The 19,184-nt window shown below is 37.8% G+C and overlaps 1 protein-coding gene across 1 annotated transcript in view; it reads left to right on the forward strand.

The window, feature by feature from the left end:
* Nucleotides 1–19,184, forward strand: part of BANK1 (B cell scaffold protein with ankyrin repeats 1) — a 146,309-nt gene that overhangs the window by 47,251 nt on the left and 79,874 nt on the right. Inside the window, exons 7-8 of the mRNA XM_059818214.1 lie at nt 743–860; nt 13,887–14,083. Of these exons, the coding sequence (XP_059674197.1) occupies nt 743–860; nt 13,887–14,083 (315 nt within the window). The remainder of the gene's footprint in view (nt 1–742; nt 861–13,886; nt 14,084–19,184) is intronic.

A 19,184-nucleotide genomic window follows, 5' to 3' on the forward strand; every position in this document is an offset into this window, starting at 1 on the left:
CTAGGTAGGACTCAGATGGATATCCTTACCATTCAGATCTCTGTAGTCATGCTTCTTTTGTCACACCAAGCAAAGAAACACTTAATTAGGGCTACCTTGAGAGTTGTTAGGAATAGATCTTGGCCTCTGTCCAGAAAGAGGCAATCAAAAAGAGATCTCGTGACAGTCAGTGAGGATTTCCCTTGTCTAAAGACTGTGTTTAGTAGGAAGTTAATCTACCTGGTTGCTATCAGTTTCTTAATCTGTCAGCAATGTTATGCCTTGGCTGATGGAACGGAAGCTGTTTCCTACCTGGCAAAGTGCACAATCTTAATGTAAAGGTTTTGGGTAACAGAGAGCTACTGTAGTCTTTAAACTCATCCTGAATTACTACTGTAGTAAGACCTTGGATTTATTGGCACCTCGCATCTGTCAGAACAGTTCCTGGTTATTACACTGCATTGTTGTAGCTAAATGGAGAGTTGATAAACACAAATCTTCCTGTCCTTACCCTTCATCCAGAAGTTTTTAGTCACAGCTGAACTTCCTAAGTTATAATACCTGTTTTTCTTCAATGGGATTGTGTTATCATGATCCTGCTGTATTAGAATCTCTTCTGTAGCTTGCAAAAACTATGCTGCTCTTACTAAGGGTGAGTTTGTAATACTGTTTTGAGTAATTTGGTTCACCAGCACTTTGAGAATAAAGTTAAAAATACATATGCAACAAATGCACTAATATTTTTTCCTTTTATTTTAAACAGACTTTTAAATTTTCTTCTGTAGAGAAGCTGGACAATATTCTGACTTTGTTATTGAAAAGTAAAATATCTGCTTATGAATTCAGCCCATTCCAAAATGAAGAGCACCATCAACAAGGTAGTGAGTCACTTCTTGTATGCATTGATTTTTATTACTGATGCTATGGTTATTACTTATAAATGTTGATAAGACAGTCTTTAAGTATTTAAAACCACTAATGAAATGGAGGAATCCACGATAAAGATAACATAACCAGGAAAAAATGGGAATGAGAATTCTATAAATCATTTCTTCGTGACTCAGTATGATGTATTTATACTTGTCTGGATGTTTGATCAGCTTTGGATTAACTGCAAATTGACAGCTTTACAGCTGAGCAAATCTATACTTACAGAGAAAATGGGCAATAAGAGATATGAGATGTCTGTACATTATATATTTTTTTACTAATTGCTCTTCTGCAATGTAATTTAAACTTCACTTTCTCAAAGTTTGGTGACATAAAAAGAAAATCAGAAAGATTTCTGAAGAGAATGGATGGCTTTTGAACTTAGAACAGCACTAAACTTCTCCATTCGCTTTAGTACCTATGCACATAATAGTTTCCATTACTTCTGGCGAAAAGATAATTATATTATTTTTAATTTTAAAGAAGGCATCCCAGTGAGTTCAAATAGGATTTGTCTATAAAGTAGACACACTATATGCACAATTCAGTAGTGTATCAACAGAAGCTACTGTTTAGTACGAAATGGAGGGTCCTGGTTGATTTCTTTAACCACTTATTAAGTATTCAAATTGGTTTGCAATAAACCAAGAGTGTGATTATTTAGCTTGTGTTTTGAAAGCATCATTATGACAATATTTTAGATGTGTGTTAGACCTCAGCTTTTATAAGAAACTTCTGGGGAAAAGCAAAAGCCAAGAAAATGTTTCCCGTCTAAAATACTTAAAGAGGTGTTTGAGTTGTTGCCTGACTCCTGTTTTGTGTACCCAGACTATGGTTTTGAGAGAAAATAAGCTCATTGCAATCAAGTACAACATAACACTTACTGCTCATAACCAAATACAACAAGTTTTGAAGGTAGCTCTACTGTGATCACTATCATGCTTCCTTTCCTTTTCATTAAGGTTTCTTTGATGATGGAATTCACCCCTCTGTACTAGATAAACATGATGCCATTTGTATTCTAAAAGTGAGCTTCAATGTGAGTCTAGGTTAGTGGAAGCAAACAAGTAGGGTGTTAAGTGAGGCACCTGTTCTTGACGTTTTCCTGTGCAAGACTACAGGATGGGTTGTATAGGACACATTAAAGAGTCATTCTCAATGTGAAAGTTTAGTTCTGATGAACAAAAGATTTTCTGCTTCTCTAGTAACCAGTTAGATCTGGGCACATTTTTGAATATTGAGAATAATGCTTAACAACCTGCAGTCCCTCCCCAAAAGACCTGTGTGGTTCAAGAGCAAGTTGACTGCTTGTGAGCTTGAGTTAAGTAGTGACCTTCTTAAGATTAACTGGTTTGATGTATGGCGCAACAAGAAAGTACAAAGTTAAGTGCCTAGATTCCTGATGAAAGAAAGTTGTGGTTGCAGAGCTGGAAGCACTCAGAATGTGGGAGGCCTAGGCTCTGATCCCCCTTTTGCCTGAAAGGTATGTAAGCCCGTGTCTTTGACTCCCTATAAAAGCATCCCAAACAGGCATTAGACATATCAGGTCTAATAGAGGACTAGCATCTCCTTGTTCGGCCGTTTTTATAGCATTTTATTCCAAGCACTTTTTTTTTTTTCTTCCAAAGAGAAAATGTCCAAGAATGAAAACTAGTTAAATACTTTTGGGAAGGAAATGAAGCTATTGGACAAAAAGCTCTTTAGTACTGAGATGAGTTATTCTTCTATCTTTGACCAGGCAGATGGATCAGCCCTAATTTCATAATTCTTGTATGTGCTGCTTTTCCTAGTAGTCAAAATGGGCTAATTTATGGCAGAAATCCAGTTGTCTGTTTCCAGGGGGAGCACAGACACTTTGCATTGAGACATACTTGGTTGAAACAGAGGCATATCAATAAGTCAGAATACAGATATACTTTTAACTTCTCAGTCACTACCTGTATGTGAATCTGTAGGATTCCTGCTCACTTCCCAACTTTGCTTCTAAAGGCTTCGAAGCCTTTTGAACTCAATAAAGAGAGCATCTGACTATACTTGGTATCATATGCTTAGTTCATAAAGCTTTGAATATGTAATTTTCCTCCAAAAGCTGGAGTGAGTTTTTTGTGCATCTAGCATCTAATGGACTGTACTTAATCTTCTGGCTTTCCAGTCTGGGTGTAATAGCTCTAGCTTAATAGTAATACCTCTACCCAAAGGTAGATGCACTCCTTGGAAGCTAGATGCTTCCAAAGTAAAAATGCACTCCTTTCAACCTAAACACTAAAAAAAGTTTAAATCTTTTTAAACCTTATCCTGTGGAGACTCTTCCATGACTCCAGTCACTGGCATGACTACAGGAAGTCAATCTTGCAGCATGAGGCATAGATAAGAGAAACCTTTCTCTGTATGGTTTTACCTTGATGCTTTATTTTAACTTTATAGCTAGCACATCAGGGAAGAGCTGATAAATTGCTGTACTTCAGAGTTCTCAATATGAACTCAAAGTGAACAAACAATGAAGAACTCATGATTAATTTTATTGGATAACTAATGAATTGCATGGTTTGACTTCTCACAAAGTGTACAGCTGTGTGATTAAAAACTTAGGAGTGTAAAACTAAATATAAAATCTAATAGGAAGAATGCATGTGATGTAATCAAAGAAAAATGCAATGTGATGCTTGCCTATATTAACAGTGGTTTAGATCAAGACATCACCAGATGCATGTTTGCTTACATAATTTTTCAAGAGCCGTTCCCTTCCCTGGAATGGCTGTTTAACAATTTTTTAGTATGATGAATGCAGTACTTGCGAGAGGTCGGTGTCTAGGCTGGTAAAGTCAAGATAGATGGCAAAGGTCCAAAAGGTCAACTCTGATACCGTCTTACTTTCAATGCGTCTATTACAAATGTCTGAATAATCTTCTCGGCTAGCACTTCTTTTATTTGGTTCACTCTTCAATGCATAGTTTCAGATTGCCTAATTTAAGGCAATCTTATAACTGTCTTTATTTTGTACTCAGAGTCTCCACCAGAAATGAAATTTCATCATTCTAGGTGATAAGAATGAAAGTATATACATGGTATTACTATAGCTTTCACTGTGTGTTTCTGATCATGTGCATACATGATCATATTTATAGTCTGTTTTCTTGCAAACCCTGTGGCTGTTTACTTGCCTTTCAGTTTCCGTTTATCCAAATTAAGTTGGAGACTTCGAGCACTTGATGACAGGCCTTATGTGTAGTTCCTTGTTTAATATGATCTTTTCTGAATGACTGGTCTGTTATATTGATATAATAGACTGGGTATAACCAGGTCTCATAAACGCGTGATTACCTGTCTCTATACTAACACATGTATGTGTAAGCATGCCTGTAAGTAAGATGTGCTTACGGTAAAATCATCCATTGTTATTTCCCTGGGGTAGACTCAACTAGAATATTTCCAGTATTCCTATTTCTTTTAAATACTAATAAAAAAGCAAGATCTTCTAATAAACTTCCTATGTTACCATAATATCTAACAGAACAACTTTACCTGCTTAGGGTAAGTATATCTCTGAATATAATGATTTCTGATAAGAGAAGTTTTTTTCAAAAGATGCCATAGGTCACAAATATGGATTCTGGAAATTTGACTGTCTGGCCATCTAAGCAAGGAGAATTGTTTGAGCAGCACATTAGACTTTGTGAAGTTCCTTGCAGTATGAAAACCTAGGGCTATATAGCCCTGCAAGCACTTTAACGTACATGTAATATTCTGTCTCTATGGGATCACGCTTGTTGGACTACATGCAGAAAGGAAATTGTATCTCTGCCTAAATGGAGGCAATGATGATGCTATATTTTTACTTGTTGTTTGACCTCCTCTTAAGTTTGTCAATATTGTTCAAAAGAAATTGATTTATAAAAGGCCGCAAGTGGAAATGGTAAAAATAGACATTTGTGCTGATTTTTTTTTTCACAAACCATGGTTTCCAATGATAGCCATTGGAATGTATTTTGCAATGCATAAGATGAGTTTCAGTTGCTTGTTTTTGATGAAGTATCCTATTGTTATAGTTATTGTAGTAATCAAAAAGTAAATCACGAGTCTCTACTAGAAAAATATTGTTGGAACTGCTATATATGTAAAAGCTTGTGAGAAATAAAGTGCACACTTCAGACCTGAACTGTGCCTTTTTTTGTTTTAATTGAATTTTTTGTTGTTGTTGTATGATATCTTTTATATAGTTCTAAAGAAAAAAAAGCATCTGAACGTTGTTAAAATATCTTTAGGATTATGCATGGATATTACCTAAGAGCAATATGGAAGAATTAAGATAAAGACTTTTATTCAGCTTACCAAGGGGAAGAATGTTTTAGTAATGAGTGATATTTAAAGAGATTATTCTGCAGTGTCTGAAGGGGAATACTGGAAGCCCAATCAGATGAGAAAGCTAAACACAGACTGAATAGAAGCCACTGGAAAAACATTGTATTTAACACCAGCATCAAATGAAAGACAGAGCCAATGCATGTCTAGGATTTTTAGTGGTGGTGTCCTCCATCCATTGTGGAAGCACCATAACTAAAGCTGGAGGTACTGTCCTTGTATTGTACATTCTGTACTAAACTGATTTCAGGGTACCTTGTTTGTATATTATTCCTTTATATTTTGGTAATAGAATCCAGTCAAAAGATACTAACAAATCCAAACTCATATTTCAAAACTTTTCTTGAGCTTGGGAAGCTCTGATTCTGCTCTTGAATCCTCAGGTTTGGGAATTCTTGGTGCATTGATTCCTGTCCAAGAGATGGCAATTTACTTGAGGAAAACCTGTTTCTTTTTCCACTATTAATGAATTTTCCTTTTTTTACAAGTTCTCTGATTAAACTTAAACATCGAGGCTTATGAAAAGTCCCAAATTTACTCTTTTTTTAGAAAATACTGCTTTTTGTCACCTAACACAGCTAGCAATGTAGCAAGTCCTATCCTGATTTCTGTAATTCTTTCTTTCAAGCTGAAACATCTATCCCAAAAGAGGAAATAGTCTGGGTTTTCAGCTGCTAGTGAAACAGTGGGAGAAAAGATGGGGGGGAGAAGAAACAGATGGGGGCTTTAGGTATTTTTTTGGTTTAATTGATATTGACACTGTACAAGTCATTTTAAGTGTATTTAAATTGCTAAAAAAGTAGTAATGTCCTGTATCAATAATTTGGGAAATAAAAGAAGGATGTCTTACAAGACCTGCAGAAATATCACTGTAGGCTGTTCTGTTTGCTTACTGCAATTTTATGAAAATTCCTGCGGGCTAAGACAGTGCACAATACAGTAATATTAGATTTTATGCTCTGTTTTATAGCTGAGGTGTTCCAGAATGCTCTGCAGAGAAGAGTAGAGAAGGGATTATGACAGGACAAAACATTCAAAACAGCAATTCCCTCTTAGCCTTGTGTATGTCAACTAAAACTTTTAATTAAAAACAAACACTGGCCTCAAAGTTAGTTGAAAGTTGTAGAAGCTGCCTTAATGCACTTAAAAATATGCCACTTGCGCACTTTCTCTTTAACCGTTCCTTCTTGCTTATGATCACCAGCTAACTAGTTCTGAGTGTAGGTGCCAAAGAGTGGCAGCTTTTCTCTGTTAGCATTATTTATTAAATGCTACTAAGTAAAAGCTGCTCAATTCTAGTTACCCTAATAACTACTACTTTTGTTCCATTCTGTATATTTAGCTGCAATGTATCAGTTGTTCTAGTTTCACAGCTGACAGAAGTTCCAGCAATTTTCCCCAATTCAGTGTGACAAACTTGCAAGTTCAAGAATGGTATTTTCTGCCTGAAGCATGTGTGCTTTCAAATAATTACAGCCTCTTCCTACTGTGTATAATATAAAACTTCAGTTAAAGCAGTTAAACACAGTATGGTGGAAATTTCTTTACAGTAGAACATCTAATTTGTCTTAAGAGCTCACTGAATTTTGTGAATTGGCAATTAAGTGAACAATTATAATTTAAAAAAACCCAAACACAAATAGATCTTGCAGTGGGTTATTCTTACTTGGTTATTTTGACAATGGTACCCTTAGTTATCATTGGCTTTTGCTGTAGAACCTGGAGGAAAGAGGTAACTTCTTCACCTTTGTCAGGTTACTTAGGAAGGATTTAAACAGTTAGTGGTGCCTCTTTTCAGAATGAGGGCAAGAAGAAAGACTAGTAGGCTTCAATCGTCTTTTTTGAGGTCATTAACCTTAATATATTTTTTAATTAACTAAATATGTATTTAGGGGAGGAATTTCTGAGGTGTCAAGTCCAACATCTTTTTCCCCTCATTGCATGGATAGCAAAGCCATTAGCTTATACAGGGCAGAGAATGACTATTGGTACCACAGCTGCCTACAGAAATGGGCATTGAAGTGTTACTGAGGTTGCTGAAGGAACAGCAGCCATCCCAACTGTTGGTATAGCATTTACCACGAGAGCAATCGTACCAGGCTGGCCTCAAGTACTTCAATAGTTCAGAGTTTTCTATCAACAAGACTTAGAAAGTTCGGTGCTTGAAGATTGCATCCTGCTTTGTGTAAGTGCAGGGGGCTGCTAGTTGTGTTGCCTGAAAAGGCCTTGCAAATCAGAGTGTTAAAAGCTGTCTTAAATTTGTGGAGCTCAGTGTGGTCATCAGGTGGTCCTCGCAATATTCTTTTGCCTTGTGTCACAACTTGATGACACGAGGCTTCTGTTTCATGGGCAGAAGACATTAAACCTGTTCATTTGAACCACTCAATAAAGCCTTTGCATTTGTCTGCTCTGATGGGCAGCTGATCCCGCACAACACTGAAACAAAATATGGAGGTCCTCCCTTTCTGAGAGTAAGGCTAGTGGTGCTGTAGCGACTGAAGATGACATGAGGTTAGTGCCTGCGGATTGAGGGCTTGCTTATTTTATATATTATCAATATACCACCATATATTAATACCTGGAAAAGATGTAGTTACGAGGCATTTAGTGGGTGGAGGGGCAAGGTGACAAGTCAGGGGCCTCCTAATCCCGGCTGGTGATCTACATAACTAAAGGAAAAACAGTGCACATCTGCCTCTCTTGAACCTGAAGACACTCTTATGGTCCAGAAGTGTTGTGATAATTAAATGAAATGGAGTCTCAAAGCCCAGGACCAATAGCCAAAGCCATATACCTGCTTTCCCCACAAGTTTCTGGTGTTTGTGTGGCTTCCTACCTCCATGCCGCATGGTATATATGAACTGTCTGTGGGAGCAGCTGGTACGGTTTGATGTCTGAAACTGTTCATGTCTGACTGGAATGCAAAAACAGCAGTCGTCGTGGCTGTAAGCTTTATCCTCCTACGTTGTTCGTTGCAGAATCTCTAACTGCAGCAGCAACTGGATCAATCTCATGCCTAGCATTAATTGCTCGAGGGAAAGGGAAAAGAAGTCTGAACAGAGTTTTCTCTGCTTCTAATCCCAACCTTGTTAGTACCCAGCCTAGGTGGGAGATGGAATATTATCATGCCCAAAAGAAAGCAGCTGAAGTCTGAAGTAAGGTACTGGGAATAGCATAATGTTGTGTTTCAGCGACGTTTGGATTCCTCACATGAAGAGTCTCCCCGGGTGGTCTCTTGAGTTGGAAGCCTGTATTTCTTGTCAACAGAGAAGAGTTTTCAGTTGTTCATTTGGGAGTAGGGACATCTGGCTGAGGAGAGCACGATGGTGAGTCTTGTTAGCTGGGATCACCACCTTAGGATGGTAGGACTTGTGTGACAGGAGTCAGCTATTTTCAGATGGCTCTTCACTCTTAATGCATCTGTACAATAAGATGCCTCAGAAGCCATGTGTACACTCATCTGATGTGCATTTTTTCTAGAAAGTGTCCATATAACCACCTTACTGAATGAGGCCTGTGTAGTTCAGATTTCTTTGCACAATAAAATAGGTCTTTGGGTTCTGCTCATTTTGAGCAGAGTAGAAGCTCTAAGAAGTTCAGTAATGTCTGAAGGGAAGGACTTGAAACTTTTGAATGTGGCTGCATATGGTGTTTTATGATCATGTCCACTATCTAACAGCGATACTACATATTATGTTGCGTGGCCTGGCAAAAATCCAGTGTTTTGTCAGTACTATATTTTGCTAAATTTTTGCTGGGAAGAAGAGTGCATTCATACAGTTATGTTACTAAAAAGGAACTGTGTTTAACTTCATGGAAGGCTAAAAAAATCCGGTCATAGAAAGCGCAAACTACATATTTAGCAATACAAAATATTTCAGCCAGCCAGTTTTACTCTGTATTACTTGTAATAACAGTATACCAATAATGGTATAAATGTGGTGATTTTATTTCCCCCCAGACCATTCAATTCCTGTTAAAATTGCCATTATGCCATCATATTTTGTACTACTAAAAGACTTTCAGTGGTCAGTTATTCATTTATTTATAGGTAATAAAGCCATATTTATTATAGAAATGGATTTCACCATAGTATTTATCTGTAACAATAGATGTTGTGGAGAGAGCTCTTGAATGAAATTAGGAGACAGGTTACAATAATTTTGTAATCCTGATGCAAGTTAATATTGTTTGTCCTCTGTGGACGTGGGGTCTTTTGATGACACTCTTGTCTGTTGGACACATTTATAAGCATGGGGTGGAAATTCATACTGTGAAAGTTATTTGAATTACTCTGTGAACAGACCTTTCCCTTTTATGCTCGTTTTTGAAGTGGATGCTGTGAAAAGATAGAAAAGATGAAATTATTTATAATGACTGTCAGTAGATATATGTCTCGAGCAAGATTTGTACCCTGGAATTAACGCTTCAATAATTAAGTTCAGTCTTTAGATTTTTCCTAAGAAAATGGTGTAATCCTTGTAGTTTTGTTCAGAGGTGTAATGGTGATGCTAGCATTGATGCTTGTTTAAACTTAACCTTTTTGGAAGTTTTCTTTCAATATAAGATCTAGTACAAAAAGAAAATCCCTCTGCTATTGAATAAAAACAATCCTGCTTGTATCTGCATATACGTATGGAATTTTGTTGTATTGTTGCACAAAGTTACTGACTAATTTGTTGGTATGTAGCAATAGCACTATCCTCAATGGCTCCTTCAGCTGTAGTTGTTAACTAGAACCAGCATTTTGAGGCTGTATTATTTTATAACAAGCCTTATGTAGCCCAAATAGTTGTGAAGGTGTGCAGGTCAGATTTATCTGAATACTCATTCTCAAAATAGAAATAGTGTCATTTGTTTGTTTCTTATATCCTGTTCTTGGTGAAAGTGCTTTAATATTGTTTATATGGCATTAAAAATGTTTGGTTTACTTACGTCTTTTTTGAACATTATGTAAAAGATCTCACTACCAGTGCCGCTGTTGAAGTTTTCATACCTGAAGACAGCCATTTTCTGCTTACTGCAAGGAGTAACATAAAAAAGAGTTAGTTTTAGGAAGTTAATTTATTGATGTTTACCATGCTCCATGGCTGGCTGAGGTATTTCATTTGTTCATGATGTAGTCTCCTGTAACGTTCAAAGTATGTAAGTGTAGCAGTCTTGCTTGAATATCAAACCTAGCTAGGGAGTGGTGACCAGAAAAAAAACAGCTCAACTGCGAAGGAGCTGAAGGGATTTTTGGAGTTGGTTCTGGGATACCTCTGTTTTGTGTTACTTAGAAAACTCAGATATAAGCCTAGAACAGGCTTATGAATACCCCAACTCTTTTTCTCTTTATATTGATGAAGAAATCATAGTATCCAGCCCATTGATAATATAGACTTGATTCCCCTTTTGGATTTGTAACCAATTGTTTCTGGTTTCATTACTGTAAGTGGGAAGTCTTTTAGAGCATGTTATTAATACTTTGTTAAAGCTCTTTTTACTGACTATATTTGACTTTCTAGAGTCTTCTAACAGGATGCAGACTATTGATTAGAGTTCATGTAATTTGCTCCTCTTTAAAGTTGCTGCTCATCACCTATTTCATTGCTGGACATCTCAAAAAAAAAAAAGCAAAAGACAGAAGCATTAAGAAAAGTAATTTGACAATGATTTGTGGATTTTTTTTTAAATATTAGCTTGGGCTTGGACACTTTTTTTTGTTTAAGAGAATCCTGTGTAATGTGTAAAAGTACACTTAGTTTTGATGCTGTCATCCCAGCCTTAAAATTACTTGCATACATTTTTACTGCTCATGTGACAGCTCCTTAAGTTGGTATATATTTGCCTTGGTCTGGGGGGGATGGAGGTGGTGGGGGTTGTGTTAGTTTTTCCCTGCAGTTAGCAAAGTATAGACAAAAATAAGAAGTCAAATGGGTATACTCTGGGGTAACATTCATAGTTCTTCTAATTACAGAATTAAGTCGAGTTTGTGGAACTTCAGTTAAGATGTTGAGCAATATGGAGTAAGGAAGTTGTGTGGCACCTACCTCTCTCAAAAACCTTAGCTGATATACAGTTTTAAGATTGCCTATTGTAACTCAAAGGATTTTAAAGCACACTGCAAATACAAAGGAATATAAGCTAAAACACACACACTTGTCGATAGAAGCTCAGCCTGCCAAGGCTTCTAAAATAAGTGACTTTAAATACACAGCACCTGTGTAAATCAAATTTCTTGGTTGGATTTTTGGTTGCCTGGTGGAAATAAAGGTCAGGCAACACTCAATTTGTTTAAAAATCAGTTTAGGGTTCTTAATGTGACTTTTGACTAAAACGTAGCCCACTCAAATACCTTGTTGTCAATCCAATATTGGAATGGGATAATGTTGGAATATTCTTTGTCCAAAATGTAGGCAGGAATTGTCCTAACCATTTTTCTGGCCGATCAGTACTTAGCTATGCCTATTCCAAGAACTGTTCTTGTTCCTTGAATCCTTATATCTAATGGTGGGGTGGAGTTTTACTCTCTCCCATATTAACATACTGTAGGAGCAAAAGGGGGGAGGGAGGGAAGGTACACAAATTCACCACTGCTGAGCCAAATTTTATTATGTAGAAGAATATAAAAATGAGAAAGTTTGTTGAAGACTGGCAGAATTCCGAAAGCAGTCATAACTACTACTGAATCTTTCTTCCAGCACACAAAGGGCTGAAAATGTGCTGGCTAGCCTGTAGGACAGCTGATGACTGTGATATAAAATAGAACTCAAGAAAGCTAGAAGAAACTGTGTAGATTCCCAAGCTGTAGTCCTGGTTGGGAGACAAGTGGAAAGAGACTGTCTGGAATTGAAGGAATCATGAAGTTATAGCAAAAAATGGGCAGGTTGAGCACAAAGAAATTACTAGGACTAACTGGTATTCATTAAGAGCTCTGAGGAAATTTAGAAGTAAAATAGCTGGATTTCTAATAGCAGTGTGCATTTTCAGTTCTGTAATACTAGAAGGTGTAACTGTGATGCCGAACCCACTTTTTCTGGGGACCTTGAGAACTAGAAGGTAGGTTGTGTTGTCTCTACCAGACAAATTAATAGAAATTGTAATAAAAGAAGTTTTCTGTAATGTGAAGTCTTGCTTTATAGATTTCTTGTAGTTTTTGTAAGAGTCAGCAAACCTGATCAAGTCAGTAATTGCTTGGGCATGGATGAATTACTGGCCAAAATCAGGAGGCAGACAATTGGAAAAAAATTATGCTAGTGATACAAAGTATTCAGGGTAGTAAGGAGGAGGGTTAATTGGGAAGAAAAATGGGGGAAAGGCCTTACGAGATTTAGTAATTATGCAGTAAAATGTCAGATGATATTCATTGTAGGTGAAAAACAAAGTGATGCAAGTGGGAAAAGCAGTCCTATGTTGTCATATAAAATGGGAGGCTTTGAGCGGGCTATTATCACTGAGGAGTAAGACCACGCAGTTCCATGACAACATCAACTTGTTGCTAGGCAGCAGATCAAAAAGCAAATGAAATAGTAGGAATTATTAGAAAAGGAATAGAGAACAAAACAGGACATAATTATGACCACATAAATTGCATGGTTCACCCACAAGTTGAGTATCATGTGCAGCTCTTCTGTCATCTCAGAATAGTTACATTAAAGCTTGAAAAGGTTCAGAAAAGAGCAGTGGGGGTCATGGGGTTGATTCTCTATAAGACACAACTAAGTAGACTGGAGCTCTTCAAGAAAGAAATTCTGGGAATGAGTAAATCTCTAAAAGTGCAGAGAGGGCAGACAGGGATGGAGAATAAGATGAATTAGGGAGTATCAACTGAACCTAGCAGAAGCCAGGTTCAAAACAAACTAGAGGAAGCACTTCTTCACACAGTAGCTAGTAAATACACTGCCAAAAGACCCTGAGGCTGCAAGAATTTGATGGTGCCTGGGGCAGGCTGGATGCATCCTTGGAAAAGAGATACGCTGCATGCTGATATGTAGACAAATCACTACACAATAAACCACAAGTGATTAGAAAGTAGAGTATGAAGGCAGAGGGAAGTATTGTTTATGCTTGATCTTGTCTGGATTTTTGGGGGTTTTTTGTTGTTTCATGTAACTTGTGGCCACTCTTGGAGTTAGAATACAGGACTATGCAGAAATGATAAACTGACGTCAGTTTAGCTTTGTCCCAGTTCTCCAAGGTGAAAAATTAAGTCTGTGATTGAAATGAGTATCATGCTATTTCAGATAAATCCTAAAAACTGTTACTCGACACATTCATCTTTAAATTCTCTGATTTTTCATTACAGGGGTAAGCAAATTTTTGCAAGTCTCTGGTGGTCATGTGGATTTTCAGAAGGGTCTTTTAATATGAAAATATAACACCATAAACTTGAATGTCCCATTCAAATGTTTTCAAACTTATTTCTCAGTTATGCTAAAGGCTCCTTTATTAAAATATGTCTGTGAATTATAAAACTGTTAGTTGGAGGAGTTGTTCTTTGGATGTCAGTTCTGTATTGGCACTTGAATAACTGTGAGTCCGTAGCAGTAATATTCAAAGGACTTTTGTCAAAGGTGGTGGAAGGTGTTCTATAAAAGCAAAACTGTTCTTCATGAAAACTGTGTTTCCGTATACAGATAGCCATTTGGAAGAACTTCCTACTCTTCTTCACTGTGCAGCGAGATTTGGGTTAAAGAACCTTGCAACATTTCTACTCAATTGTCCTGAGGCCACACGGGCCTGCAAAATAACCAACAAATACGGAGATGATCCAGCAAGTATCGCTGAGAAGCACGGGCACAGGGAACTAAGAAAATTAATCAAAGAATTGTCAGTAAGTCCATATGCTTTTTCATATGTCATCTATAACCAGGGGACTATGATGTTGTACTACTGAGATCCCATAGTATCTCCTCTTGTAAAGCCTAATGTGTTGTAGTCCTTCTGTCTGAAAATATTATTATACCGCTGCCGCCTCAGAAAGAGGTATCAAAATAGGGTACAGCCACTTTCTTTGTGCACTGTCATAACGGAGATCAGAGTTTTTGTGCTGCTTGAATTTTAGGCATGTAATGGAAAGAGAACAATGAATCAGAAATACCTCATGTGGCCTAGCTAGGTTCGTGCTTTCAGTGCCCAAACAGTTGTTATATTGTAAGTACTCTAGCCCAACCGTCCAGAGCAGGAGATAAAAACTTCTTTAAAAGTCACTTTAAAAGTGACTCTGAACTCTCATAGCATTGCCACTCTTCAGCATTCAATAAAGCGTGGTTGCCCTGCCTTGGTTGTCCACTCCACTGTGAAGGAAAGCTAAATTTTATCTCCCTTTGTTAGATGGAGCAAATCTTTCTTCAGTTGGGTATGCAGGAGGGCATTTGGGCAATAGTTGCCGTTCCACACAAAAGATAATAATAGAATAAAGGTCTGTGTGAGGTTCTAGCATGCAAACTATTGCCGATTAAAATCTGACAGAATTGGCGGTATAGAAAGCAATATACTGTAGTAATATTTGAGAGCTTTAACCTATTTTAAGTCTTTATTGTGCTAACTATAATATGAGCAGAGATGATAATTTTTGCCCCAGAGGTTTTAAAGCCTAGAGAACAAATCAGGTAAATCATGTATCGAAAGAAAGACAGGATGTGAACATTGGCATAAGTAAGCCAGAAGACCTGGTGCAGCTTTGCTGATGGTGTAATTTTTTTTTGGTATCAGACTCAATGTTCGCAGACAAATGGTAACAACAGACATGTAAGAGGAGAAAATACAAGGAGTGAGAAAGCCAGAAGTTTCCCTTTTCTGTTAACCAATCATCTTGATGTAACCATGGATAGACATAAGAATAAAGATTGCATTTGAAGAAATGCAAGGTAATAGCTGGGTAGATTATGTAGGGAAGAATGTTTTGCATGTCTAAGGATGAAAATGCAAGAAACCTAAAGGTAGTTTAAGGTAGAAAGAGATATAAAGAATGGAAACACTGGCTGACTGACATTAGTTATTAAATTCTAGAGCAAGGACATAGGGATTGGTCAAGTTTTTTCTTTGATACAGTTGGCATCTAACATAAGAGCAAAGGAGAGGCACTGGGAAAACTGAAGACAAGTTTCCTGTGGTCAGCGTTGAACCACAAAGGTAGCTTTCACAGTGTTTTATGAGCAGATTTTTATTTTTTTTCAATGAGCTCAAGAAAATTGCAGACCCTAGAGCCTGAAAGTAAGGCATTTCGGCAGTTGTCAAGATGTCGAATGAGAATACGCTATTTAACTTTTTGTTGTTGTTGAACAGCTATTGATACAGGCTGTAAAAACACTAAGGGCGGGAGAATATCTGCAAAGCAGGTATTTCTCCTTTTCTAATACTGTTAAAGAAAGCCCATACCTAATTGAGAATGTGATCTGGTGTCTTTTCTGAAGTGACAGGGAATATTTCCTTGCTTTTACTGGACAATGAATCTGATCGGATCTCAAAAGCACTGCAGAGCCTCTTCTCTTGATGGAGTGCAAAGGAGTGTTGTACTACAGAGGTGATGCTTTTACCTCAGTTTTTGGTACTGTAGTTGAGATACAATTTAAGTGAAGAAAATGTGATCCTCCTTACCATCCAGTATAAAGCTGTCCACAAAACCAGGCTGTCTTCCTCGATCAACACATTGTTAAATGTGAAATTAATAACTTCTAATTGCCATAGTTGTCTCACAGTCATCCTTGCACTGGTTAGAGAGCTCCTGTCAGTAGCAGTCTGATGTATAAGGTGTCAGGTCCCTCAGCTCTTGGAGTTTACCAATTTGCTTTGAAGAGAATGGAACTGTGTTCCCCAACATCACTACCTGTGGATCTGGCTAGATGCCATCTTTGTATGGTCAGGTACCCCCGGTGGTACACACTATGTGTAAGAGATTGATAAGACTAAGCAGAATGTGAGTAAGATGATATTTAACTCTCAGTGAGATACCTAGATTTCTTTTCTAAGATGGTCATATGAGTCAAAGATTTGAGCATGGAAACATAGTTACCATGGTTAATTTATCATGTTTAATGATAATGGTTAATACCATGGGACATTCATGTTTCACGTTATTGTCGTAGAAACTCACCCCCCCCCGCACTTCAGACATGTGTCTTTGTTGTGCACCCCACACAGGACTGGAGGCTTCAGAAAATAGAGACAGACTACAACTGATATGCATTGAGAGAGTACGTTGCACTTCTATAGTCTTTTTACATTTTGGTAGACTTCGTCAGTGACGGAAGGCGGTATTTGTTAGGGTGATATATTTCACTCTAAAAAGTGTGCAGAATATGTGCATACCTCTGATTAGCTTTTCTTTTTTAGTAGGATTCTTAATTTTCCTAATAAAACTGCAGTATAAAATTATCAGTCTAAAACATGGATTTATAATGGTAACTCTGACTTTATACAGTGTAATTTTTCACTGAAGCGGTTCCTTCATGGTAGATATCTGCTATTGTTTGCATGTAAACAGTTAACAATAGTTGTTCTTTGCTCATGATGACTGTTCTTCCAAGTGTGAATACCAGCACCGAAGTAAAAACAACTCTACTACCATCGGAAGTATGTGTAGTCTGGTTAGGACATGCAGTTGTACTACCCATTTTCAGTTGATTCAAATGGCATGACTTACTAATCTGACACAAGTAAAAACTGGAGCATGCTTCAAGTCTGCCAAATGTGTAATACGGTATTTTAGAAATGTTAGCTCCAACTGCTGGAAGAAAAATGGCCTATTTGTGTCCCCTGTAATAGTGCACTTAAGAACAAAAACACTTACTGTACTTCTGTAATTGATGGGAATGTGGAAAAGAAATATTTGGATGGCTCTGAACCAAGCAGAATTTAGTTTAACCGTGTTCCAGGAAGTTGCCATTACAGCTGGAGTGTTGAAATTGCTCATTATTGCAATAGAAGTACTTATGGACTTGGCATACCTCTCACTGTTTTAAAATTGCTACCTGTGTTTTGCCATTCCTTTAAGGAATAGCCCCAAAATATACACAGTAATTCATCACTTCTGTCTTACAGAGCAATGGGGTTCCAGAAAAGTGAGTGTATTAAAACATAATTTCAATTTGTCCAAAATCCTGGAAAGTGTCTTTCATTTACCCTTGTTCTGGGGAATCCTTAGGGGAGTAAGAATGCCCCGAGATGGTTAGAGAGAAGTGGCAACACCACAGCTACTATTTCTACCTTCAAGCCCAGGGCTTTGCTGTGCAGCCCTCTTTGGTGGCTGGTGAGCAGATCTGTGCTTGGGGCTTTTGGTGATGCAGCTTTGCTGGTAATGCTGTTCAGCTCCCATGGCCAGCAGGCTTACTGGAAATGTGCTCAGGGCTCTGTTTGCAAAAGTGAGCTGCAGGAGCTGGCTAACTTGCACGCTTGGTCATCTGGATGGCACAAGATCCCTGTCCTTGCTTAAAGGGAAATGTCTTTTCTGGAACTAGACACCGGCAGTGTTGGATATGGGGAGTGTTACAGCCACAGAAGGCAGATCTGGAGTGCCTGGTAGACATGCTGGGAGCTCATCTCCTGATTTGTGTCAAAACAAAGCACAAGGGAAGGATCATGTAACATGTGGCATGCTTCTGTTGATACAGCTGCGTGAATGGGGGGGCGAGAGATTTTCCCCTTTTAGGACCAGTGTTATATGCAGGGTCATTAGATGCTAAAACATCACACCCTTTAAGAACCTGTACAAATGTGTGCTTCCACAACTGGTAGTGTCTGCCTTCTCTGTCAGAAATCCTGCATTTCAAACACTCCTTGGAAAATGTCTCCTTTGTGCTGAGGGAACACTGCAATAGTTGATCCATTTGTGTTAAAGGTACTAAATTGATGGAGCTGTCCCGAAGAGTCTTTAATGGGGATTATGATAAAGTTCAGTTTCAAATGTGCCAGCAGTTTATTAAGCAGATTGTATTTTTCTTGCATTTTAGCACAAAGCCACCTAAATGGACGTTCATTCCCAATTTCTACATGTTTCATCATAGTTTAGATGAAGTAATTCCCTCTTCTATAGCATAAAAGAGGGATATCACTTAACATTCTGTGATAACATCCTGAATTGTTACTTTGTCTTGTGATTTTATTCCTCTATAGAACCAAGTACTTGAATATTTTCCATAATTGCTTTTAGGTTGAATTGCTTGAATCAAGTGTGTGAATTTAAAACTAGTAAGAGACATTCAGTAGGAATACTGGCAGGAATCCTTGTCTCAGAGTATCTGAATAGGGGAAGCAATGAGCCTTTTGAGTTTAGTTGATCCAGCTGATGGCTCAAATGCCAGTAAGAGAGGTCAAAGTACTTTTGCTTTCCATTAGCCACAGGCTTGAAACGTATCGGCGGTCAGTTGTTACAATACTTGTGATAGGTAGTACCTTGTCAAGCTGCAGTAGCTTGCTCGGATATCAGGGCCCTATTTTAGATGTTTGTCTTTTGTATATGCTCTGTCCCTGAAAGCTGCTTTGACACCAGCTTGTTGTTCTTGTCACCAGCTGTGGTCTTCTAAGCCTACGTAAAAGTTGCGCCTCCAGAAAATAAAGGAATCCCTTAAATGAAGTTCTTATCCAGCACAAAAAGGAAGACTTTAAAAAAATAGATGAGAGAAAATTTCTAAGCATTAAGTGACTAATGAGGGAAGTATGTTCCATTTGTGACCTAACCATTTAAAATTGGAGGTCGCACTGATAGCCAGTTTGGGCATTTATGCTTTGGTATGGGCGTAATTCTTTGTTCCAGCACTTTGGGTTGCTAATTTCTCCCTTCTTTTACTAAGAACTGTGCTGCTGAATGTGTCGTAGTCAGGAAGATTACTGTGTACCACTTGTAGTATACATCACAGTTTCTAGGAAAAATATAATTCAGAAAGTGTTTTATTGGTTGTTTGATGCAAATAACTTCTGATTGTTGGCTTTGGCCT

The sequence above is a fragment of the Gavia stellata genome, chromosome 5 (genome assembly GCF_030936135.1).
Source record: "Gavia stellata isolate bGavSte3 chromosome 5, bGavSte3.hap2, whole genome shotgun sequence".
NCBI lineage: Eukaryota > Metazoa > Chordata > Aves > Gaviiformes > Gaviidae > Gavia > Gavia stellata.